The sequence below is a fragment of the Sciurus carolinensis genome, chromosome 9 (assembly GCF_902686445.1).
Source record: "Sciurus carolinensis chromosome 9, mSciCar1.2, whole genome shotgun sequence".
Classification (NCBI taxonomy): domain Eukaryota; kingdom Metazoa; phylum Chordata; class Mammalia; order Rodentia; family Sciuridae; genus Sciurus; species Sciurus carolinensis.
The window spans coordinates 134,357,841-134,385,329 of NC_062221.1; the positions used below are offsets into that span (position 1 = coordinate 134,357,841).

General features: G+C 39.6%; 1 protein-coding gene across 5 annotated transcripts in view; it reads left to right on the forward strand.

Annotated features, from left to right (window-relative positions):
* The window catches only part of Dyrk1a (dual specificity tyrosine phosphorylation regulated kinase 1A), a 139,090-nt gene extending 122,221 nt beyond the window's left edge, over positions 1 to 16,869 (forward strand). For all 5 annotated transcript variants that reach the window (XM_047563651.1, XM_047563649.1, XM_047563648.1 and 2 more), the window contains 3 exons: positions 7,902 to 8,208; positions 8,604 to 8,728; positions 13,536 to 16,869. In XM_047563651.1, coding sequence (XP_047419607.1) covers positions 7,902 to 8,208; positions 8,604 to 8,728; positions 13,536 to 14,156 — 1,053 coding nt within the window. In that variant the 3' untranslated portion in view covers positions 14,157 to 16,869. The remainder of the gene's footprint in view (positions 1 to 7,901; positions 8,209 to 8,603; positions 8,729 to 13,535) is intronic.
* Positions 16,870 to 27,489: the final 10,620 nt, after the last annotated feature.

Below are 27,489 nucleotides of genomic sequence, written 5' to 3' on the forward strand. Positions count from 1 at the left end.
TTTCTTCTTTAAATTGAAAGTATCTTAGCCTGCCTTAAATACCTACTAACTTTAGATTATTATTATTAGCAATTGGTTTAAGAAAAAACAAGTATGAACTGTTTTTATTTTAACAAAAGTAAATTTTGCAACAAAAAATCAAATCCATATTCAAATGATTACATCATGAAGGATGCACCAGGAATTTTTATGAGGCATAAGTGTACACATCTCTAATTGGCTATCTTTGTGTAGTTTATTGATTTTTTTGTTGTTGTTGTTTGTTTGTTTCAGAAAGCCCATATTAGATGTTTCCATTAATGAAATCTATACATACTGTATTTTCTTTATTTGGACAAGAAAGATGACTTAGTAAGACTGCAAATGATGCTGTTTTGTTGAAGTATATAAGTACAATGCTCACATACACTAAGATACATATAAGTGTAATGCTTACATACACTCACTAACACCAGATATGTAATGTTTCCACCAGCTCAAAATTTGTTTCTTGACTGTTTTCTATCATTCCACTTGTGATTTCTGTTGTCATATAGTCAGATAAACAGACAAACTTCATATACATTAGAATCTTACAGTTTTTATTATTGTGTTTTCTTTCATTTATCAAAACATTATTTTTGGGATTCATTCACATTGGCATGCCTCAGGACTTATTTTGTTGCTTCATAGTATTTCATTGAATTGACTGTCATCATTAGGCCAGGAATTGTGGCACATGCCTGTAATCCTAGTGACTGGAGGCTGAGGCAGGAGGATTGCAAGTTCAAGACTAGCCTGGGCAACCCTTCAAGACTCTGTCTCTAATTTTAAAAAATTTTAAAAGGACTAGGGATGTAGCACCCTTGGGTTCAGTCCCCAGTACCAAATAAAATAGGTTATCTGTCTTCATCTGTTAGTAAACATTTGGGTTGTTTATTAATGAGGTTACTGAGAACATTCCTGTGTAGTAAGTCTTTTCTGCCCATGGTTTCATTTCCATTGTGGTACTGCTTAAGAGTAGAGTTGCTGAACCATGGGGTATGTGTAGGTTTACCTTCATAAGAAGACACTAAACAGTTCTGTGAAGTGTCATGTCGCTTTATATCTCCATGGTATGTAAGGTTCCAGTGCATGGCATCCTCATCCTTTCAAATCTGGGTTTCAGCCATTCTGGTTTGTATTTGCATTTCTGCATGATTCATGTACCTTTTCATGGGCTTATTTACCACTCATACATCTTCTTTTATGATGAGTCTTTCTAGTCTTTTGCCCATTTGTTATTGGACTGTTTGATTCTTGAGTTGTAAGAGTTCCTTAGGTATGATGGGTATGAGATCTTTGTCATACATGTATGTCAGTATGTCTTCTTGGGTTGTGGATTGCTTATTCCTTTTCTGAATGTTATCTTTGGATAAGAAGCAACTCCTGAAATTTTCTGTTTTTTCTAATAACTGTATTTTTTAGATCTTGAGCAATCTTTTCCATTCCCAAGTTTGTGAAAATGTTCTCTTACATTTTCTTTTTTCTTTTTTAAATTCTTTCTTCTGTGGTTAGGATTCTATGTTCATCTTGAATTAATTTTTGAGCATGAAGTAAGGTAAAGGAATTAAAGTCAGCATCATTTGTTGAAAACAGTTCTCTTTGCCTATTGATCTGATTTGGGTTTTGTCCAAAATGGCCTTATCTTTTATTTGTTCATATTTGAATTTTTTCTTTTCTTTCTCTATCTTTAAACTTATACCATAGTATTGATGACTGTAGCCTTTAATAGACCCTGAATTCAAATAGTGTAAGTCTTATAGCTCTACAGTTCTGTTTCAAAACTATTTATTTTCTATTTTCCATCCTTTTTATATACATATGAATTTTTAGAAATCAGCTCATACATTTGTAGCAAAAAATTCCGCTAGAGTTTTGATTTGAGTGGCATTGAGCTTCCATTTGCAAGAATGGGCATCTTGATATCAAATCTTCCAATCTGTAAACATGAATTACCTCTCCACTTAAGTGTGATTTTAGTTTATCTCATCAGTGCTTTGTGGTTTTTAAAAGTGCATGCAACCCACACATATTTTGTTCAGTTTATTCCTAAGATTTTAATTTTTTTGATGATTTTAAATGGCATTGTTTTTAAAATACCTCTTTAATTTTTCATTACTAGTACACAGAAAGACAGTTGAATTTGTATATTGACTTTGTATTTTAAGACCTTGCTAGATTCCTATGTTCTAATATTTTGTCGTTGTTGAGAATTCTGTATGTAGGGTTTTCTACTTGGACAGACAGCTACAACAACCTTTATGAATGAAGTCAGTCCCCAAACCCCCGCCGCCCCCAATTCTGTTTCTTCTTGTTCTTGGATTATTACACTGACTGAGAGAGCTTTATGTTGAATAGTAATGGTGAGAGCAGACCAGGCACTGTCCCCTGCTCCCATACGGCCATTCAACATTAAACGTGATGTTGGTTGGCACAGTTTTTTGTAGCTGCCCTTTATCAGGTTGAAGGATTATTTTCTATGTCTGTTTTAAGAGTTGTTTTAGATATTAAATGATGAATGGGCATTGGATTTTGTCGTGCAGTGTTTCTGTGTCTATAGAGGTGAACATATGATTTTTCTTCTATTATATTGTTAGATGCATCAGTTAATTTTTGGAGTGCCAACCCATGATAAACCACAGCTTGTGTTGATATACAGTTCTCTTATACATTGCTGTCTGTTGGTAAGGAATTTTATTTCTATGTCATTTTGAATATTTATATTTCTCTTGTCATTAGGGTTTGATCTCAGGATTGTGCTGGCTTCAAAATGATTGTTCTTTCTTGATTTTCTGAGAGGATAGTATAAGATAGGTTGGCATTATTTTCTTTTATAAATGTTTAATAGTGTTTTTTGATAAAATCAGAAACTATCATCCTCTTTGTTAGACAGTAATCAGTTGTAATTCATGTTTTTGTATATAAATATATGGCTATCCATATTTTCTTTTTGTTTTTGAGTTTTAAAAAGTTGTGTATTTCAGGAAACTTCTTAAATTGTTGAATTTATTAATATAAAATTAATAATATTTATCTTCCAAATTTTTGGAGGATCTATAGTGGTAGTGACTCTTTTATTTCTGATATTCATCATATGTGATGTAGTAGTCTTGCTTGGGACTAATTGTTAATGTCCCAGTTATCAAGTTTATTAATCTTTCCAGATAATTAACTTTCAACTTACAGTCGTCACCACCTCACTTTCCCCTGCCAATCTTGGTCTAGTTTCTGTTGTGTTCATTTTTGCTCTTTATTGTGTCTTTTACTTTGAGTTGAATTGGTTCTTTTTCTGGTTTCTTAATGACAAAGCTTAGATTATTGATTCCTTTCTTATCTTCTCATAGTATTTATGATATAAATTTTCCTGTAATCACTGCTATAGCTGCATCCTGCAACTTTTGACATGTCACAGCTATCATTCGTTTTGAACTCTTTGTCTTGTGATTTCTTCTTGAACCCATAGATTTTTTTTAACATAATTTCAGAATATTTAAGGGTTTTTCTGGACCTCTTATTGATATCTAGTTTGTGGCCCTGTGATAACAAAACATGTGATTTTACTCCTTTAAAATTCACTGAGAATGCCAGACACAATGGCCAATGGCTATATCCCAGCAACTTGGGAGGCTGAGGCAGGAGAATCACAGGTTCAAAGCCTCAGCAAATTATTGAGGCCCTAAACAACTTAGCGAGACCCTGTCTCACAATTCAAAAAGGACTGGGAACGTGGCCCAGTGATTAAGTGCCCCTAGGTTCAATCACTGAGACTTATTTAGTGGCCTAGCACGTATGTGCTCTCTGTTCTTGGTGAATGTTTTGTGTACATTTGACAAAAATTATATTTTGTTTTTATTGTGGTCTACAAATATGTATGATACAGGTCAAGTTGTTTGATATTTTTCTTCACATCTTTTATAAACTTGCTGTGTGTTTCCGTGCATGTATATTTGTTCTGTCAATGAATGAGCAGTGTCAAATTAATCATCTTCTGTGATTAATTTTGAATGTCATAGCTTCCCTTTTCATTGCTTCATGGTGTTCAAAGCTTTGTAAATAGATGTGTACTCATGAAATATTGTTATGATTTCTAATAAATTGATCATTTTATCATTTTGAAATGTCCTTCTATATCTTTGATATTAAAGTTTGTCTACTTTAATATTACTGAAGCCTGCTAGCTTTCTTTTTATTCACATTTTATATATTTTTTTCATTTACTTTAAATCTGTCCATACTTTTATATTTAAGATGTGACTTTTTATGCAACATATGGATGTGGCGAGTTTTTTAATCTAGGTCGATATTTTCTTTTACAATGAATAATAATTTCGTTTAATTACCTCATGGGGTATAAGATTTACCTTATTTGTATTCTTTTTGTTTTATATATTCATTGGTCCCTGTTCCTTTTTTCACCACCTTTTGTGCTTATTAAGTACTTTTTGGTACTTTATTAATTTTTTACTTAGTCTGCTGCTGTGTATAATTTTTAATGTTGCTCTTAGAACATGCAGCTTTTACAGCATTTTTCTTTCACATAATATCACTCGATAAACAGGGTTATAACCATATAGCTCTGTGTAATTTCTACTTTTTGTGTACTTGTCATTTTTACTTTTGTTTGTTATAAGCCTCACAACACATTATCAACCATTTAAATTAAACATTAAAAATAACATTTTAAGGACATTTTTAAACACTAAAAATAGAGTTAGTAGATCTCTTATGCTTAGCCTTATATTTGCCCTTTCTGGTATTCCTCATTCCTAACAGTTTCTGGCTTCTATTTGGTATTATTTTCCTTCGTGTGTGTGTGTGTGCACAAGTGCGCGCGCAAAAGCACACATGTGCGTGCCTGGTGGGGAAGTTGCGGGGGCAGTAATAAGTACAATGTAAGTACCTCAGAGCTCTACCCTCAGCCTTTTTTATTTTGTTTTAAAACAAGGTCTAAGTTGCCCAGGCTGGCCTGGAGTTTTGATCCTCCTGCCTCAGTCTCCTGGGATCATAGGCATGTACCACTGTGCCTGGCTTAGCTTGCTATTTGTCATGACTGATGATAAACTTTGGTAGTTGTTTATCTGAAACATCTTTATTCACCTTCAGTTTTTCTGGAAAATATTTTCCATGCATGTAGAGTTCTAAAGTGGCATTCATCCTACTCCCACCCTCGCCCCTTTCAACAGAAGAATAAAGATCTTATGACATTGTTTTCTGGATTACATTTTTTATGTAGAGAAGTTAGTGGTTATTGTTTGCCTGACTACAGTGTTTCTCCCTCTTCCTTCCTGGCTGGTTTTAACATTTTCTCTTTGGATTTTTCTAATTTGGTTTTCAGCAGTTTGACTGTTATGTACCTATGTGTGTTTTTCTTACATTTATTCTCCTTAGAGTTCAGTCAGTTTTTTTGGGTCTGTGTATTGATCTCTTTTATCAGTTCACCAAAAATCCTTAGATATTCTCTTTTCAAATATTCTGTTTTTCTTTTGGTTCTCCAAGTACATATGTGTTATAGAGCTTATTACCTAGAGATCTCTGGTTTATTTGTTCTTTTGGGTTTTAAGTTTGGATAATTTCTTTTTGCTTTTTCTTCTAGTTCATATGTGTGTGTGTGTGTGCGCGCACATATATATTTAATTTGGTCTGCTGTTAAAGCCATTAAGTAAATTCTTCACTTCTGATATTTTAATTCTAACATTTCTATTTGTCTTTTTTTTTTCTCCTTGCACTGGAGGTTAAATCCAGGAGTACTATACCACTGAGCTACATCCTTAGCCCTTTTAATTTTGTTATTTTGAGAAAGTCTAAGTTGCCTAGGCTGGCCTTGAACTTGGCAATTCTCCTGCCTTAGCCTCCTTAGTAGCTGGGATTATAGACATATGCCACCATGTTTGGTTGTCCCCCCCTTTTTTTCTTCCTTTAAGTTTTTCTCTTATGAAATTCCCCATCTGTCCACACCTGTCGTCTACCTGTTGAATAAAATTCTTTAAACTATTCATTAATTTAAAATATCTCCCTTTCAAATTCAACAACTGGGCCACTTGTTAATGTGGGTCTCCTGTTAACCTTTTTGCCACTTAATTATGGATTCCTTTCCTTTATTTTTTGTACCTGTAACTTTTTATATATCTCAAACTTTCTGTATTTAAGAACAGTTGAGGAAGAAATAAATCGTATTTCCCATTAGAAATAGACATGCCTCTCACTCTGTCAGGCTTCCTGTTAGTTAGGATCTGAATCGAACTTTCTTGTTGTTTAGCTGAATCTGGACTTTGTTTATTCAACTCAGATTCTGTTCACCACTGCCTGTGATGTTCCTTAAAGCAAGGTTTGTGTCCTAGCTCCCAAGGAGACTGTATCTCTGTAAACAGTGCTACCCCACCCCACACCTAACTTTGTGCCAGAGGCCTCTCTTCTTTCTGCTGCCCTGTCCCTTCCTCCTACCTGTCAATAGGTGTCTGTTAGAAGCTGAATCAGAACAGGGCTGGATTCCCCTTCACGTCTGTGTCACCCTGGCTGTTCCTCCCACTGCAGGTCTCTCCTCTCCTGGGAGAGGCCTTTATTTTTTAGAATTCTATTATTTCTTATTTCTGGTTCCTTTGGGGCCCTCAGTTCTCCAATAGCTTTTCATTTGGATTCCCGCCCCTGCCCCCCCCCCCTCGCTCCCCCCACTTTTCAGTACTGGGGATTGGATCCCAGGCCTTAACAAGCTCTGCCACTGAGCTATATTGTCAGTCCTTTTTATTTTATTTTGAGATGGTCTCCCTAAATTCCCAAGCTGGTCTTGAACTTGCAGTCTTCTTCCCTCAGCTTAAGAGTAGCTGAGATTACGGGCATGCACCCATACCCAACTTCTTATTTTTAAAAGCAGTGATTTTGACCAGGTATGGTGACACATGCCTATAATCTCAGCAATTCGGGGAGCCAAGACAGGAGGATTGCAGTTTCAAGGGCAGCCTCAGCAGCTTAGCTAGGTGCTATCTCAAAAAGTGAAAAATGCTGGTGATAGAGCTCAGTGGTAAAGCACCCATGCGTTCAATCCCCAGACCAAAAAAGGGGAATTTTGTAAATCATCTGACTCCATCTTGCTTTTAGAGTAGAACAAAAGCATCTTATAAATTTCTACATTGTAGCTAGAAGCCATAGTCCAGGGTTGGTATTCTAGGTCAATTAAATATTTATAGAAACATTAAGGGTTATACTGTTAGCTGTTTTAAAAAAAAATTTTTTTTTTTTTTTCAGAAAATCTCAACATGTTAAAAGTAAAAGTATTATTAAACATTTTCTAAAAGGAGGCATTAGTAATTCATATTTTAATTTATCTCCTATGAGCAGGTAGGGTTAGATCAGGGCTGCTTTTCCTGAAGAAGCACGGTTGGAGTGAGTGTCACAACTTTAGTGAGCTACAGCTAAGAGGCAGTGCCACAAGTTGTCAGAAGCAGTAGTAAAAAAGGGCTTCCTACTCCCTGTTGCATGTGCCTGGTGCAGGGTGGCAGTCCTTGTTTTGGGCTTTGTGGGCCTCTGTTGCACATTCTTGTATGTTTTTGTTTGTTTGCCTGTTTGTTTTTATAACCTTTAAAAACATATAGAACATTTCTAACTGAAGCAGAATGAAAACCTACTCTAGGTTGAGCTGTAGTTTGCTGACCCAAGGGTTAGATGATCTTCATGGTCAGTTTTGGTCTCAAATTTATGTTGAATTTCTCTGACTGCGGTGCTTTCAAAATAGTAATGTATGAAAAGGCAGGGGAACTGATGGTAAAGTATCCTTCATAATAAATGCCTCTACATAATATATTTAAACACACTTGCCTTTAAATTGTGTGAGCTTTTACACATTTCATCACATTTAGATAAAGTCTTTGATCTTTTTTTGCTTACAGGAGTACAAACCACCAGGAACCCGTAAACTTCATAATATTCTTGGAGTAGAAACAGGAGGACCTGGTGGGCGGCGTGCTGGGGAGTCGGGTCATACGGTAGCTGACTACTTGAAGTTCAAAGACCTCATTTTAAGGATGCTTGATTATGACCCCAAAACTCGGATTCAACCTTATTATGCCCTGCAGCACAGTTTTTTCAAGAAAACAGCTGATGAAGGTACAAACACCAGTAATAGCGTGTCCACAAGCCCTGCCATGGAGCAGTCCCAGTCTTCAGGCACCACCTCCAGTACGTCGTCGAGCTCAGGTCTGTTCTTTCAGTATTGGGCTAGGCTAGCAAAAAATTTCATGTTTTCTTTACAAAGTGGAAATCTTTTGAGATGTTTATTACAACTTGTAAATCGGGTTGGGTTGAATTGCTTTACCTGAATCTGTTGTATGTAATTAGTAGTACATTCATCCCTTCCTCGGCTCCCACAGTTTGGTTGTGCATCTCATGCTCTGCCTGGTATTGGAAACAAAAGTATGATTTGCCCACTTGCTTGAATTTTCCCTGAACCTAACCAAACTTGGTTGTATTTAATTCAGTGGTTAATGTGCAAGAACTTTGTTTTAGTCAGAGAATCCAGTGACCTTGTGATATACATTGTTGAACAGAATCAATGTTAAACTAACAAGTCATACTGTGTTGTGATATTAAAGGTGGATCATCGGGGACGAGCAACAGTGGGAGAGCCAGGTCAGACCCGACGCACCAGCATCGGCACAGCGGCGGGCATTTCACGGCTGCTGTCCAGGCCATGGACTGTGAGACACACAGTCCCCAGGTACGCTCTCACATGGGGCTCATTAACCTGTCCTGCTCAAGTTTAGCAGTATTGCATGCCAAGTACCTTTAGAATGACATGTCATTTATCCCAAAGGTTCATAGCGTCCTTATTTCTGAGAAAATACAGCTCCATTCTAACCGAAGAAGCACAGTCTAGTAATTTCAATACCTCTGTAAAATAGTTCCTGCTGTGCTGCATCGCGATGCTTTATGGTGAAAGGCCAGCACGTTTTTTGATTGATGAAGTAAAACTGATGTTGATTAGTATTACTCAGTGCTGCTGGAGAAGATCTAACACACAGCTGTTAGTTAATATTCCCCAGCTTCCACTGAGAGATCTTACATATTTCTCAAGCTGTCCCATCTTTCTCTCATTAATAATTGTTCCAGACTTTTCTACACTTACTAGAAACTTTTGGCTTCTCCTTCTGTTTCCACCTACTACTGTTTATAAGGAAGAGTTTTCAGACAGGAACCCTCTCCTCTTTGCATCATTAAAAATGAGGTCCTGCCGGGCACGGTGGCACACAACCTGTAATCCCAGCAACTCTGGAGGCTGAGGCAGGAGGATTGCTAGTTCAAAGCCAGCCTCAGCAATGGCAAGGTGCTAAGCAAGTCCATGAGACCTTATCTCTAAATAAAATACAAAAGGGGACCGGGGATATGTCTCAGTGTTTGAGTGCCCTGAGCTCAGTCCCTGGTCTGGTTCAATCCTGCCTTACCCTCCCAAGTACCTGGGGTTATAGGTGTGCACCACCCTTGCATATTTAATTTTTGAATAGTTGATATAATCACATGGTCGAATAAACAAGTAAAATATAAAAGGTGATCAGTGAAAACTCCTCCCTTTCATATCTTCTAGCCATCCAATTTCTATTAAAAACTAATGTTTAGTTTTTTTATATCCTTTCTGAAATATTTTCTGCATATGCAAGCAAATATTCTTCACCCAGCATTGGTACACCCACACTTCTACCTCTTCCATTTTCTACATATTTGACATATATTTTGGAGGTCTTCCTATATCAATATATTGAGAATACCCCTCCCTCTCAGTTTCATGGTGTTCCATTGTTTTAATACATTTAGTTATTTCCAATCCTTTTTACTATTACAAATGATGGTGTAATAAATAACTCTGTACATATATCATTTGCACATACACAATTTATCTGATACAAATTCCTGAAAGTAATTGAAAATAAAATGACCAAGTCAGATAGTAAAGTGACTTAGAATTTTGATACCTATAACCAAATTGTCCTCCAAGCGATTTTACAATTTAACTTGTAGATTTATTTTTAGTTATCAGATAATCTGTCTCAACACTGCATGTGTTTAAGTAACCCTTACTGTACTTAATCGTAGTCTCAAAGCACCAACTATGATGCTGACAATCAGATATACCAAGAGCAGCCATAACGTGATAACTTTGAGAAGGGGAAAGTACAATAAAATATTTCAAGAGCGACTATACTGGCATTACTTTTATTATAGTCTATTGTAATAGTTCTGTTTTATTGTTGTTGTCAATCTCTTACTATGTCCAGTTTATAAATTAAGCTGATCACAGGTATGTATGTATGTATGAACAAGCAACTGCAGATGAACATATACAGACTTTTCTTTGGCATTATTCCTTAAACAATATAGCATAACAACTATTTACATAGTGTTTACTTTATATTTATATTAAGTATTTTAAGTAATCTGAAGGTGATTTGAAGTAGAAGGGATAAAGGGCATAGGTTATATACGTGTCACACTGGGACTTGAACATCCGTGGATTGTGGTGTCCTCGGGGGCTATAGAACCAGTCCCCTGCTGATTATGACAAGCAACTGTATATGTAGGGTTCAGTGCTATCTAGGGTTTTAGATGTGTGATTTCAGTGTTTTTCAGATTGCGTAATATCTACATAGATTTTATCAGCTGAACATCTTAATGTAAGGATTTCAGAATTTTGGATTAAGGATGCTCAACCTGTATTTTCTTTTTAAAGAACTCTGACAACTTGTCCTGTTGGATTGTTGTCAGTAGTATCTCTTAAGGTTTGCTTCTCAGATTGTCTTCATTGAATAAATGCTCCATGGTTTTTGCTAACCATTGGTGGTAGTCTTTGCCTTCATGGAGCTTACAGTGATACAGATAAACAATGAAACATGAATAAAAATTGCAAGTAGCATCCTGGTGTGGTGGTGTGCACCTGTAATCCCAACTACTGGAAGACCAAGGCAGTGGGGTTGCAAGTTTGAGGGCAGCCTGGGCAACTAAGCAAGTCCCCGTCAAAAAATAAAAAAGGACTAGGGATGTAGCTCAGTGGTAGAGCATGCCCAGGTTCAGTCGCTAGTACAAATGTGTGTGTGTGTGTGTGGGGGGGCGTGTTGTAAGTAGCATTAAATATAAAAAAGAAAATCGGGACTGGGGGTGTAGCTCAGAGGCATCATGCTTGTCTTCCCTGGAATGTGTGAGGCTCTGAATTTGATCCTAGCACCATAAAAAAAGAAAGAAAAAGTAAGTAGTAAAGGCTAGTATGATAGACCCTGACTTAATTTGTTGGATGAGATATGTTACTTAAAGCAGGCCAAAAGTCTGGTGACAGATCTCCCTGTAGTGTGATAGGTTAAAGAATACAAAGTTGGGTGGCTTTTTTGGGGGGTGAGGGAGGTCCTAATAAAACTACCAAGGCTGGCCTCAAACTTGCAGTATTCCTGTCTCACCCTTCAGAGTAGCTGGAATTACAGGCTTGTCCCACTGTACCTGGCTATTTTTTTTCTTTTCATGTAACAGTCAAGAGTGTGTGTGAGTTAGTGGCATGACTGTCTTCTGTGTCCTGATTTCCTATCTGATTGTGGCTCTACTTTTCCCTAGGGCCTATTTGCCCACTATTCGGTATCCAGTAGGCAGAAGGACTTGGTAGTATTTTGTGTGGTAGGCTAGCAGTGACATGCAAACTCTCTAATTCCATTGACATTAGTCACGTGGCCACGCCTAAGTATACGGGAGGCTAGGAAGTGTAGTGCAGCCATGTGCTCGGGAATGAGAAGCACTGTGGATAACCAGTAGCTTGTGCCACACAGAGTTGGGCCAGCATTGGCCAGTGTGGTTAGGGAAGACCCTGGAACTGAAATAAGAAAGAGGCATCCATGCAGAGATTAGAAATAGGAGCATTCTTGGCTTAAGGAAACAGTATACATGCCATATTGGAAAGATCTTGACCAATGGAGGGGCAGAAAGAAGACCCTGTGTGGTTAGAACCACAGGGCTAGAGAACAAGGTCAGAGAAATGGCCATTGGATAGATGATATGGGCATAGTAGGTATTTTGAACTATTTTGTTTTTCTAAATGCATGGAGACGTCATTAAAGAATTCCAGTGGGGATATAGCCCAGTTGATAGAGTGCTTGCTTTGCATGCACAAGGCCCTGGGTTCAATCCCCAGCACCACAAAAAAAAAAAAAAAAAAAAAGCCAAACAGAAGTAGTCAGATTTGTGTTCATAAAAGGTATTCCTGCTACTATTTGCAGGAGGAAAGGATGGAAACTGGAAATTCATTTCGGAGGCCATTACATTAGGCAGGAGGTTCTGGTGACCTGAGCTAAGTGTATTGGTGGGAGTGGGGAAGAGAAGGCCAGGTTGGGGTCCATTTGAAATGTAAGCTCATTAGTCTGTGCTGGAAAACATGAGTTTGATTCATTCACTTAAAATAATGTCATCATCCATTTTCCTGTACAGAACATAATTTCATTCTTCTTTATGAATAAAACTTCATTGTGTGTATATACCACATTTTCCTTTGACAGACACCTAAACTGGTTCCATAATCTGTCTAATTGTGAATTGTGGTGCTATAAACATGGGTTTGCATTCATCACTGTACTATGCTGACTTTGTTTCATTATTATAAATGCCAAGGAGTGGCATAGCTGGGTCTTATAGTGGTTCCATGCCTAGTCTTTTGAGGAACCTCTATACTGATTTCCATGATGGTTGTACTGATTTGCAGTCTCCAAAAGTGTAAAAGTGTTCCTTTTTCTCTACATTTTCTCCAGTATTTATTATTATTTGTATTCTTAATAGTTGCCATTCTAACTGGAGTGAGATAAAATCTTAGTGTAGTTTTGATTTGCATTTCCCTAATTTGTAAAGATGTTGAACATTTTTTCACATATTTGTATTTCTTTTGAGAGGTACTTTGTTTAGTTCATTTGCCCATTTATTATGTTTTTATATAAGAATATATAAAAATTCAGTATATTAATAATCAGTCAGAGGAGTAGCTAGCAAAGATTTTCTACCACTTTTAGGTTCTCTCTTCACATTCTTAATTATTTTCTTTGTAGACTCAGCAGTTATGACTGATGGGTTGAATGGAGAAATTGTTGAGCAGCTAGAAGGATAATATTCCTTTTATTGTAACAAGAAAGAAGAGAGAAGGGACATTAGTGGGGGAAAGTAAAGAGTTTCTTTTGGACCCCTCAAAAATACTTATCTATTTGGTTCTTACTGAAAAAGTTAACTGACCCTTGGCATAGACAATGCTCCTAAGGAAAGGTAGTGGCTAATGAAATATATGATCCTTTTATATCAATATAACTTCCTAAAAATTGCCCCTTACATGGTACATTATCTTTCACTCTGGGACATAATCGGAATTTTCTATTTCAGAACTTACATGCTAAAAGTTAAAAAAAAAAAAAAACAACTCTCCCTGTTTGGTGTAAATGTTCTCATGTCATAGCTTCCTATTGAAGATTAAAGTTTGGGAGCACTCTGAATGATCCTTTCAAAATGTGTTCTTACAGGTGCGTCAGCAATTTCCAGCTCCTCTTGGCTGGTCAGGCACTGAAGCTCCTACACAAGTCACTGTTGAAACCCATCCTGTTCAAGAAACAACCTTTCATGTAGCCCCTCAGCAGAATGCATTGCATCATCACCATGGAAACAGTTCCCATCACCACCACCACCACCACCACCACCATCACCATCATGGACAGCAAGCCTTGGGTAACCGGACCAGGCCAAGGGTCTACAATTCTCCAACAAATAGCTCCTCTACCCAGGATTCTATGGAGGTTGGCCACAGTCACCACTCCATGACATCCCTGTCTTCCTCAACAACTTCTTCCTCGACATCTTCCTCCTCTACTGGTAATCAAGGCAATCAGGCCTACCAGAACCGCCCAGTGGCTGCTAACACCTTGGACTTTGGACAGAATGGAGCTATGGACGTAAATTTGACCGTCTACTCCAATCCCCGCCAAGAGACTGGCATGGGTGGACATCCAACATACCAATTTTCTGCTAATACAGGTCCTGCACATTACATGACTGAAGGACATCTGACGATGAGGCAAGGGGCTGACAGAGAAGAATCCCCCATGACAGGAGTGTGTGTGCAACAGAGTCCTGTAGCTAGCTCGTGACTACATTGAAACTTGAGTTTGTTTCTTGTGTGTTTTTATAGAAGTGGTGTTTTTTTCCAAAAACAAAGTGCAAAGCTGCTTGAATCAGAAGGAGATTAACACACTGAACCGCTACAAGAGGGCAAAGTTGACTTTTTTTTTTTTTTTTTTTTTTTTAACTTGAAAAGATTGCAAAGGGACAATGAAGTTTTTAAGAGCCATGTCCAAATCCATCTTCACGGATAGCTCAGAGGTATCCTCTTTTTGCCTCCCCCATTTAACTTGCCACCTCCTAGTCATAGTGGGTTTTTTTTTGTCTTTCTATTCAACAAAAAAGTTAATGTTCAGATGTTGGTCTCGGTCATTTGCCAACTAATTTTTAAAATAAAAAGGCACTGCACATAATTTACATAGGGCCCCATGAGGGTGTTTTGTTTTTTTCCTTTTATTCCCCCCCCCCCCCCCTCTTTTGGTTTTGTTTTGGGTCGGGGTGGGGTGTGGATTTGGGTTTTTAAGTCCTCTAAACACACTTGGGCACCGAAATGCAGTACTGTAAGGAAGAGGGACCTCCAGCTTACACAAACATCATCTTCAGCTGTATGAAAGGGACGATTGTGTTGAAGTTTGTAAGGCACATTAAGCATGCTAAGTGGCGGGGATCAGAACTCTCCTGTCTGAACCTACTGAGGAGCAAAGCAGCAATTACGTGGGATCCTGTGGGCCTCCGGTTGTGGAGGCCACAGGAAGATGGGAGTGGAACGTGACTGGTCTCCTAACCAAGGTGCACTGAGAAGCAATCAACGGGTCAGTCGTGGCCAGTCCTGGGGAGGTCTGAGTGGTGGTCTTTGGGATAACCTTTGGCCTTATGGATTTGGACTCGAAATCAGAAGAGCCTACCATTTCAGATGCAATCACTCGTGGACATGCTTTTGCAGACAGTCCTTAATGCTGAGAACACAGAGAATGGGTAATTCAAGAGGCCTTTCTTTTAAAACAGACTTTCGTGACCCACTAATTGTAAGGTATTGCAAGGTCACTTTGCGTGTGTCATAAAGTTGACTTCTTATTGGTTGAAGGTCACAGAAGTAGTGGTTTGCTTTGATGGAAATAGCTACAGCTGTGTCCCTTCCTGCTTTTTACTTTTCCTTTTGCTTTTTCTCGGCACGTGGTATCTCCACCATTTCTTCTGCACAAAGATATCTTCTGTTCATCCTGAACATTTTTAAAAAATGCAGAATTTTATGTGACTGCTTTTTTGCCTCACAATTATGCTGTGAATTTTACAAAAATTTATTTTCTTTTTTGATAATTTATTGTACCAAAGCTGTTTTTATAGCACATAGATGTCTGTAACCAATAATGTAGCAGTTCTGCACTTTGACACAAGGTGTAACTAGACCATTTTTAAATGTCAGTTGAAAATTATGGCTGTACTATTGCTTAAACAAAACTGGAACTGTTGTTGAATCCATAGCCAATACATTTACAGCAATCTGTGTACTGAACATAATAGATTGACATCTAATTCAAGATTACAACATCTGTCACATTCTAAATGTGTTCAGGCTTCTGAAGGTAAAGGGACACTGGATCCAGAAGCTATGGAGCCAGCAAAGATTCTTGTATTCCTGATTAACCTACTTGTAAACTTGAACGCAAGACCTTGATTGCACCAACAGGTCCAAACTAGGAGCAGGAGTAAAGCAGAACTCTCAGCATGACCTGAAGTGAACAGGCTGGTATTTAACAGGTGCCTCGTTTTGAGATTATGCTGCCTTAATGTAACACAGTCTGGCAGTTGCTAAATTTGTGTTCCCATTTTAAATTGACCAATTTTAGGGTGTTATACTTTTGAGCGGTTGAATTGGGAGAATGAAGATGTAGTAATTTACCTGTCCAGCATCAAAAGAAGCCTAGAAAAGAAGCAGTAATCTACCTCTGCCGATAACCCTGTTCGAAACAACTCAGCAGAACTCCACGTTACTTTTTATTGGTCAACTCCATGTGGCTGACTAGGTCAATTTTTTCTGAACAAAACAGGTTTTTATATGTAAACAGTGACAAAAGAAAGGCTTACAACTATGTAAATGTGAATGAAAACTTGGAAATAACCGTTTTTATAAACCACAGATTTTTTTTGTTGTTAATCAGGAAATCCATATTTATTTTGTAATTAAATGTCAAGCCTGTGGATGATTTTTTTGAACTTGGTAGTTCATAAAGGTTTACAGTGAATAAAAGGATATCACCTTGAGTATAGCAATATCAAACAGAATCCAGTAGTTACTGCTGTTTAGGAACGTGGAACATGAGTTTAAAACACTATATGGGTCAGGTCATTTTTTTCTGTGCTGGTTGCCACATCTTAGCAAGCACCAAAAAAAACAAAAAACAAACAAACCCCACAAACAAAACAAAACAAAACAAAACAAAAAAACCCTAAAACAGTTTTTAAACCAATATTTACATAAAGGAAATCATAAAATCCAATGCTTCTGCATACTGTGTTATGTTACAGTCCAGTTTTGTGTGCTTTACTACACAGTTTGGTTACAGGACTTCTGTGCATTGTAAACATAAACAGCATGGAAAAGGTTAAATACCTGTGTTCAGATTGTAAGATCTAGTCCGGACTTGCTGTGTATATTGTAACGTTAAATGAAAAAGAACCCCCCTTTGTATTATAGTCATGCGGTCTTATGTATGATAAACAGTTGAATAATTTGTCCTCAGACTCTTTACTATGCTTTTTTAAAATTAATTTAAGAAAAAATGTAAAGATAGTAAAAAAATCTTCCTATGCAATTAACCTGGTCCAGGTCTGGTAGGTATACTGAGTATAAATTTAGTCAAATGTGTAAAAAGGAAAATATTTGAGTTACATCAACATAGGCTTTAAATATCTCAAAGTAAAAATTGGAGGTTTAACAGATATTTGATTTTTAAAATTCTTTATCTGAATGATTACTATATTCACACAATTTCTCTGATTCCAATTGCTCATACTGTAGTTTGTAGTGTTTCAAGTGGATGTAACAATTAGGTGGTTTTCTCCAATTGATGTTTTTTTCTAATAGATAAAGGAGAGGATGTAGATACTACGGTTCTTCCTTCCCCAGATCCACTTATGGGAACATATCAGGGACTTTCTTACACAAATTCTAGAATTCCTGCCACAGTGAGTCAGTTTCTAACCTGAAGTCTTCTCTTTTTATATGTTAACCTGCATAAGCATTTATTAAGGTGGTTTTCAGAGGTAAGAAACTTGTTTAAAAATATGATTTTGTAATATTCAGATTGGGTATGTAAAGTTGAATTTACAACATAGGAAAATGGAAAACTCCCTTTGTCTTAGGGTATTAGAAATTTCCCTAGATAAGTGACACATTTTGTGATACTGGACTCAAAAAAAAACAAGACTTATTTTTATTTAGTGAATTTAGAAATACATGAAAGAAAATCATTAACTCTGCAGTAATTATAAAGCTCCCCAAAATGATATTTGGGCCTTTGCCTCTGTACTCCCTCCTAGATGATAGGTTCTTACGATAGGGAAATACATCAGCAAATCCCACATGAAGGTTTCAAACACTACATTCCAGGTGAGTCCCCCAATTTCTAAGTTGACTTGCTTTTATTTTGTTGGCCCTCAGAAGACAGGTTTGATATATCATTTTTATTCTGTTTTTGTCATGGGCCATGTGTAATAGATCAAATGGTTTATTCCAAATATATGACTTGGCCTTAATGTCATGTAGGAAGAAAGTTTGAAAATTTAAAGGGACAGAGACTGTGCACAGCTGTGATGTAGTAAGACTATTCAGATTTCTTAAGATGTACTTGCAACACTTGAACAGATGTTGGTGAGACTGAAGTCTGGAAGAAGAGAAGTTCTCTTTTTCCTGACCGTGACTCCTTACCTAGTTGTTTCCTACAATGGAAATACACATCAAGGAATCTCTCCGACAGTGAATAAGAGTAGCAGACCTAACAGCTTATTCTATCATAGTCCTGCTGTTCAGTGTCTCGCAATATTCTGTAAATGCATCCACAGAGAATCCTCCTGTGAGAGCCAGCTGGGCCTCCAACCTGGACTCAATCGTTTATACATCCCTGTGTTTAAATCAGGAGAAACTTGTTTTGTGGAAAGCCTGCCTGTTCAGTGAGATCAGTGTTTGATCGCTTCTGTGTCTGTCATGTCTGCTTGTCCTCATGCCCTGCCAAGGTCCTAGGTTTCATGCTCTCAGAACTGGTAAGAACCAGGTTTTCTCTCTCATGAGGCCTTTTTTTTTTTTTTTTTTTTAAACATTCACCCTAACGCTGAAAACACAGGCATTTTCCACCTATTTTTAAAATTTTCTTAACCTCAAAACAAGAGGTATTTCTCCAGCTGAACACCGATTTAAACACACAGTGAGTAGGTACCTCGAACCCCTCGGATCTCTTCAGCCCTTCAGCACGTGGCCCTCTGTTAACGGGTGAGGGCAACTTTGCAGGAATGCCCTGCCACTCCCAGCAGACCTGAGTGCTTTAGAGCAGCGAGGGCGCAGGCTCAACTCCTGTCCGCTGCCCTTCCTTTACCGGGTGGTGGTGTCCATCTCAGTGGGGTTCTGAAGGAGCAGGGGACTAGGGTCGGGGTTGTGACAGCTAACAAAATGAACCTTCAAGTTTGGGCTGGGAATAAGGTGGCACAGACAAGTGGAGCCTCTGTCTGTTCATAGGAAGCAAGGCCAGTAGGTACCGGTCAGTGAACCTGGACCACCATGCTCTAATAGCTAAAAAGTCCTCAAGGGTTTTTCAGGTCCCAGCAGTACTACACTAGGTTTGAAAGGCCAGTTTGATTTTCTTTCCAATTAAATTTTCTAAAACTACTACCTTTGATTTTTTTAAAAAATTTTATTCTTGTAAACCTTTGCTCCCAGCATCTACTCATTTTTCACAGTCATTGCCCCTAATTTTTAAAGCTGAAACAAGTTAAAAAAAAGGGGTGGGGCATGGATGGGTAGATTTGTACCAAAAGCAAAATATAGTGGTAGGCACTGGGTGTGGGTAGTAGGTTTTCACTGGGGTGGGGGCATCAAAGCTGGCCTAGCAGGTGTGACTCATAAGTGGCTCATTAACCCCCTTGCAAGGGGAGAAGGCTGAGCCTGAGAAGTCTGCCCAGAGCCAAAGTGTTGAATTGACTGGAACATCCTGGAATGGCAACCTGGTGAATGGCTTTCGCTCACCACTCAATGTGGCAGAGAAACGCAGTCGTGGGGTGGGCTGAGGAGGGAGTACTGGCTCCAAAATGAAAGGGATTACTTCTGGTGGTGTGAGATAGCTGGAGGAGAAAGCATCTTGATGGACGTTACAGACAAGCCTCAGTCTGCTGGAGACATGGTATGATGTGTGATTCAAGACGGAATCCCAAGATTTTCAGGTGATTCTGAACCTGTAGTCAGAAAGGACTCGGGGCAGGAAGGGGGGAGGCCTGGGTTGGTCTCACATTGAGACTCTGGATTTGAGAATGCTCTACATGAGATTAATGTGTGTGTGTTGTTGGGGTTTGTGAACTCAGAGGTGCTTTACAACTAAGTTCCATTCCCAGTCCTCCTTACATTTTATTTTGAGAAGATCTCACTAAATTGCTGAGACTGGTCACAAACTTGGATCCTCCTGACTCAGCCTCCTAAGTTGCTGGGATTACAGGTGTGTGCTACTACATCTGGCTGTTACTGAGGGTTGTATGCATACAGGATTGAACTAGTGGAACTCACATTGCAATACAGTGTTATAAACAAACCTCTACGGCAGAAATTGCCAGGTGTAAGTATACAAATCGTACACAAGTTTGTTGCTTTTGGTCATCTTCCCTTATGGAAGTTTGTTGATGTGACTTCCGGTCTCAAATGAAGAATGGTATGTGATAAATTTATTTCCCCAACAGTGGGATTGGGATTTGCTCCTCCATTCCTCAGGCTTGTGGTCTTTGTAAGGTCATGGAAAAGCTTCCTGGATCCACTCATCTGTTAAGTGATCACAGTCTTCAGCTCTAGAATTGCAGATGGGTTCAAATCCTGGCTGGTTCACTTAGCTCTGCCGTCTGGGCAATTCCCTTTCCTTCTCCAGGCTTCACTTTTCTCTTTGCAAAATGGAGATGTCTGTCGTGTCCAGTTACAGGATTTGGCATGGCTTCAGTGAGATAATGTACATGAATATTTTAGCACATGCTTAATATATAGGAAGTGTCCAAGAAATATGAGCTTGATTCCACAGTGTAAATGAAACCTGCTTGTTTTTTTTTTTTTTTTTTTTTTTTTGCGTTAATATAACAGACATGAAGGTGGGGAAATTGAGTTAGTGTTTTCCACGAATAGTTAAACAGGATTATTTTGCAGTCTACTTTTATTTCTGGAGTCTCTGGATGTTAACATTCCTTTAAGAAGTTGGTTCTGCTACTGCACAGTACCTGAATCTATATTAGAATTTTCAGGGCTTTTGGTGGGTTTCTTTGCCTTGATAGAGTGTATACTTAAATGTTATAAAGCATTTTTAGATGATTTGTCAGAATTTTCCCCTAGACCAAGGAGGCATCTGGAAGAATAAATATGGCAATATTTATAATATGGCAATATCTCAACCAGTGTGTGGTTAGGCCCTGGGGTCACATGTTCAGTGGCCTACTCCTGCCATCACTCTCCACTGCAGGGCAGAGCAGACCCATTAGGTGTTTAGCCTTCAGAGGGAGATTTAACTTAGATCAGAGAAGAAGGGTGATACTATAGGGAGACTTTGGGAACTTTTTAAGATTATAAGCCACATTTTAAAAGCAGTAAGGGGCTAACTGCTTTTTCTTTTTAAAAATATTTGCTTGGTTGACATCCATCTTGGCTTCCAGCAGTGTTACCCCGTTTTTTGTTCCTAAAGTACCCTTCCTCGTATCAAATATAAGGACAAAAATGCCATAGCATGCAGGTCTACTCATTTGCATTAGAATACACACGGTTTCCATTACAATGGCCTGTGGCTATGGATTCCCAGACGCCTCCTGAAGATGCATCACCTAAGGGGTATGAGCTACTTCTGGGAGGTAGGGTTTCCCCCGCTCAAAACCCAAACCACAGGCCCTCTGCTCGTAAGGCAGGTTGGTCTAGCTCTTAGGCTGCATGGTAGCCTTTGGTCTCTGCCCTGCCTGCTCTGCCAATCTCTGCACCCTGGAGATGGCTTTGTCTGCTGCCTGACCCTGCAGGGTGGGGGTGGCACTGGAGTTGCATCTCCAAGGCTCTGATGACCATGACTGCAGGTAGGCGTGGGCAATGGAGTGGCCATTGGCACTCGCGTGGGATTCCTTTAACTCCCGCCTTCAGACAAGTACCACCTCACCCTGATTTTACTCCTGCTGGAGCGGGTGCTGGTGAGCTGGGCCTCCTTCCCACAAATGTATTTCTCTGAAGGTCGCTCTGCTCACATTGTAGCACTGATTTCTCTTCAGTAGTTCAGCAGAGTTCAGGGTAGGAGCTTGTCAGGTGAGGCCTCCTCAGGGGTTTTCACTGCTCATGGTCTTTTTCCCCAGCTCAGTTTTGTCTGTGGCTTAGAGACCTGCCTCCTTCGCTAGAAGCAGAGGGAACCTACTGTGACCAGGTACAAGAGGCAAAACAGTAGCTCTCCTTTACTGGAGTGAAAAAAGATCTGCCCTACTTCCTGCAGAAGACACTCCAAAGAAAGCCATCAGAACTAACCCTGCAAACAATTTCTTAAATGAGCGGAAAGTTCTTCTATGAAGAAAAATCATGTCTTATCAGCAAAGGGTCTTGGGTCCACTGGCATGAGGACTGCCCTAGAGAAATGGACGGCAGCTGGGGCCTGGGGATGGGAACCAAAGCATGCCACTGTGTGTTCTGCGCGGGATGGCAGGCAGCCAAGGGGAAGCTCGCCTCATGTTTTAAGAGCTGCTGTGTGAACTGCTCTGGTCCAGAGGCCGTGGGGGGCTGTTTCCTGAGTGGCAGTGAAGCCGCCATCTCAAGGGTGCGAGGCCCTCACTATTACAGGCGGACAGAACCCAGTGCTGTTTAGGAAGGAGCTCTCGGGAAGTGGCCAGAGGACGGCAGGCTTCTAATGTTCAGCTTGGGCAACATGGATGGGTGCCGTTGGCTGGTGTTGGGGTATTGGAGCGGAGCAGGTATGCTGGATGGTCACGAGTTCAGTTCTAGGACTTTGTGAAGGACTTGTAGGACATCTAAGTGGAGATGCCAAGTAGACAGTTTGACCTGAAGGAATGGATCAAAGGTGGGCCAGGAGTCAGGCTTGGGGATGGGAGAGTCTTTGTCCTTCTGTATGCAGATAATGGAGGCTGTGACAGACTGGATCACTTTGACAAGAGAAACTTGCACGCTCCAGAAATGCATACTTCCTGTCTGCCTTGACCTGGTTGTGATTTTGGTCTTGCAAGGGGATACAGAATTTTCTACCCCTCTATATCTCTGGGAACTTGCTGGCAATGCAGTCGCAGGCCCCAGTCCACACGTGCTTGGTCAGACTTGGTTTAAACAAGGGTCCCCAGGTGATTCATGCACTCTTTAAACTTTGAAAAAGTGACCAGTCTTCTTTAGACTTGAGAAAAGCTGTTGGGCAACTTGCTGAAGATGATCCAACTGACTCTTGACCATCTCTGGTTTCTAGTTAAGGCCTTGACTTTGGAGACCACAAACCAAACCCTTCAGCCAAACAAGCCCTCCAGCTGTGTGCCCAGTAGAAGCAGAGTCAGGACTGAGTGGCTTGATGTCAGTGGACACAAGCTTTCCCAGTGCACTAGGGCACATGTAGATAAGAACACCCCATTGTCCCAGTGAACGACAATGGTTCCTAATGTTCTTCCATGAAATCGTCAGTGTTGAACGGTCTCACTCTGACCCTGTTCTCACTTAGCTATGAAATGAAAATAGCCCCCGGGGGTTTTGGAGAATCAACACCTAGAGGTTCTGTGTGGCTTCCTCTTCCTCCTCCAGATCCTGCTCCTTACCTCCTTCCCTTCTTCCTGAGCAGTCTTTCTCTCCCCTTTTAGTTTCCAGAATCCATCATCCATTCCTAGTCCCGCCTCCACTTTCCCCAGTGGGGTTTCAGGCTGGGGACCATTCTGATTGTTCCTTTATGTGGCAGCACTGTGCCCTCCTGCCTGTCCTACATATTAATCTTCATATAGTACTCTTCCCTCCAGATGAATTTGAATCAGGACCCTTTTCATGTGTGAGAGGGCCTAGGGCCTTGCCTCTGGATTAAAGCAATCAGGAGGGCCTGGTGATGTTGCTCAGTGGTGGAGCTCTGGCCTGTCAGTGCAAGGCCTGGGTTCTGTCCCCAGCACCGCAAATACCAAACAACAAAAAGAACTAAGGAGGCTTACCACAACTCTGAGCCAAGGTGGAAATTGGGTTGGAAATGAAAGAAAACAATAAGGGAGATTTTTTTTTATGTTCTAGTGACAATCAGATCTTTTTCGTTTCCCTGAAACATCCAAACTTTCTTTCCTCATCTTATTATTACGAGGCCATTTACGACTGGCAGAAAAGCCTTTGTGCATTTTCGTGTCCTTTCAGGGTCATGGGCCCCTCAAGAACAGTAGAGCCAGGAAGAGCAAGGATGACCTTGACTTTTGCTTCCTGCCCATCAAAATAGATCAGGTATCTGCTAATTATAGTACACCTGACTCTTGTGTGGTCCACCAAACTAAGAATGGCTTTTATATATATATATATATATATATATATATATATATATATATATTTTTTTTTTTTTTTTTTTTTTTTTTTTTTTTTTTTTTTTCCCCCCTTGTACCAGGGAATTGATCCCAGGGGCACTTAACCACTGAGCCACATCCCCAGCCCTTTTTATATTTTATTTTGAGATTGGATCTTGCTAAGTTGCTTAGGTTCACTAAGTTGCTGAGGCTGGCTTTTGAACTTGTGATCCTTCTGCCTCAGCTTCCCAAGCCACTGGGATTACAGGCATGTAGTGTTTTTTTTTTTTTTTTTTTAATTGAAGTAACTGAAAAACATCAGTATTTCATGACACGAAGCTTACATGAAATTCGAACTTCACTAACCATAAGTGAAGTTTCATGGGAACACAGCCACATTGGTTTGCATGTTACCTATAGCTACTTTGGGGTCACAGTGGTTGAATGGTTGCTGCAGAGACCATATGTGGCTGCCTTCTCATTTTGCTTTGCTGTTTGGTTCACTATAAGTTACGGTGACACGGTCATAACAGCATTTCAAGTGCCACTTGTATTACTGTGCTACAACATTTATGTTTTATTACTTGTGTGTACCCATCATGTTAAAACAAGAAAAGTGGACTTTGTCACTGTGCTTTTAAGGTTCAGTTGAATGGATTAGTTTGTTATTGAGTTAGATGGCAAAGTACAATGACACAGCAGTTGTCATAAAGGACACAATATATTTTGACATTACTCACAAGCACTCATTAAAGTATATCTAATTCACAAGAAACAAAAATTCAAAATTGAATATCTCATCACAGAATTTATTCATACACACACAAAATAAGGCTACAACTAAACCATTTGTTAGTTAAGCAAGAAAAGACTATTAGCCTTTCCACAATAACAGAGTTGACATTAGGAGCAATATCAGCAATCATTGAAAAACAAGGCAAATGACTTTGAGTGAGTTTTCCCTGGATCTTGTTACAAGGGTCAACATTACTACTAATTGCCCAGTTGTTGCTGTTTGAGAAGCCAGAAATAACCAAGTTGGAAATAACTGAGGAATTACTCTCTTACCAATATTTGTATGGAACGACTATAGGAAAAAGTATTTTCAAGGTTGAGAAAACTAATTCAGTACAACCTGAAGTGGAATCTGCTAAGATGTGTTATAATTGATGGTTCTAGAAATGTGTGGTATAGAAAAGCCTTTGTTGGACAAACTTACAGAGCTTCTGATAATATAAGGTGTTAAAGCCTGTGATTAACCATTGTGTTATTTAAATCAACAGGTACTTTGTGAAAATGTTTGAATCCATCATGTGTTTTTGAACCAGTATTGTCAATAGTGAAATTCATTTGCTTTTGTGGACTTTACTACAAATAGTTCCACGATTCCCCCCCCCCCCCGCAAAATAGCTGGATATACTGACATTTTCTATAATACAATAGTAGTTGAGCAGTTTAGCAATGATCAAGTTTTAGTTTAAATTTTGAACTGAGGGCCAAGATTGAAAAAAGAAAAAAATTTTTAATAAGAAACTGTCTGCAACCATTATTATCAAGCACTGAATAGCCTTGGAAATCCACTTTTGCTGCAGACTTGATGGTTCTTAACATCATCAGGCAAGGGACTAGTGGCTCAATGGTAGAGCACTTGCCTAGCATGTGTGACGCCCTGGGTTTGATCCTCAGCACCACATAAAAACTAAATTAATTAATATAAAGGTATTGTGCTCATCTACAACAAAAAAGATCTTTAAAAAAGAAATGGGCAAGCACAGTGTTCATGTGGAAAAGTTGTGTGGACAAGAACTAATGTTTGATTCACAGCTAATGTTAAACTGCTTCATCTACTGCTCTTATTGAAAGTTAAAACAAGAAGAGCTCCCTTCCCACACACATAATCCGAGCTGATGCTACAGTTCCAGTAGTGTTTTATGGACCTCAATGCAGATTCCAAAGAAATTTTGGTATCTTAAAAGCCATTTAACTGCCTCAGAGGAGTTTCCACCAACTTTAAATTGTAAATGATTAATTTGTTAAAAGAGAAATCAAATACAATCTTGTATAAATCCATAAATGCCTTTCAAATAGTAAATATGCAAAGTTGAAAATCCTATGCTTATAGACCAATAGTAGCATTGGAAACTATCAACACATAAGCGTATGTTTTCAAAATGAACTGTGTAAAGTCTCATTAAAAACCAGCATTAATAGATAGATATATGCAATTGAGTTTGAGGATTGGCAGCACTACTTTGAACCCCAATTAAGGAAATTTTATCCCCCCAAAAAAGAATTCAAATTCTTTATTACAAAAAATTCTACTGAATTATTATATTTGAATTTCCTCAATTAATTTTTTTAGAATATTTCTCTCCTCTGGTTTAAGTAACTTTCCAACATCCTAGATTTGTGCCTTTTAACCCAGAAAACCTAAAGCATTTGACATCTGGCCTCTTAAATTCTCCAGCAAATGAAGCGAAGGAGGAGTAAATGGATTTAGTCCACCACCAGGTCAGGGGCCCAAAAGGCAATTTTGGTGCAGGCATTCAGACCTCCGCCTCAAAATCTTTGGGTCACGAGGAGAAAGGAGCCTTTGTGCATCAGTCTGTGGTTACAGCTGCACGCCCGATGCAGGGAACCACCAGAGGGTAGCGGGGGTCCAGTGGGAAGGAACGGAAGCTAGGTGTGGTGCACGCCTGTAATCCCAGCTACTTGAGAGGCGGAGGCGGAAGGATTGCAAGTTCAAGGCCAGCCTGGGAAACTTGGTGAGACCCGGTTTCAAAATAAAAATTTTTGTAGAGAAATGGAGATGTAACTCAGTGGTAGAGAACTTGCCTAGCGCGTGTGCAGTGTAAGGTCTGGGTGTCCAGTGTTCGAGTTTAATCCCAGGATGACCTTGAAAAATGAAAAGGAAGGGCGCCCGGAGGCCAGCGTGCAGGCCCAAAGCTTGACTCCTTCCTGTCTCCGCTCATCAGTTGCCTGCTCAAGGGTAGTTGTCACTCAGGGTGGGCTCCACGCATCCCTTGTGCCATCTTATTTACCATACACGACAACCACGTGGGTGGACGGCACTTGCTCTCAACACTTTTTCCAAGATGGAGAAAATTGAGGCCCCACGTGAACAAGCGACTAGTTTGACCACCCATCAGTTGCAGTGTTGAGGTCAGCCTTTGACCCCAGACAGGCTCCAGAGATTGCTCTGACCCATTACCCAACTCTCATGCACAAGGACTCTGAAATCAGTGCCCTGGGTGGAAAGGCACTTCTGTACTTTTAGCCCAAAATAAGTGCTTAGCAGATTTGTTTGGGAGTCTGGTAGACCCCATGCTGAATCACAGGTCCGTCTTCTTCTTGCTGTGTGTCACTAGGCAAGCAGTATAGCCTCTCTGAGTCTTAGTTTTCCTCAGTTCTAACATGGGGATAACACTTAACTTGGGGCGTTAGTCACCCCAGTGAGATGATCAGAGCCCACAGGATGGTACTGGTTTTGTGAGAGGTCCTGTGCGGCCCAGTGGCGCCAGCCCACCTGCCTGTGTGTTACAGCACCAACCGCTGTGATGCGCCAATGGCAGGGACCCCCAGAGAGTCCAGTGCGCCAGGTCTCGCTGCTCAAGGGTGAGGGAGGTTCTGTGCCCTGAGTCC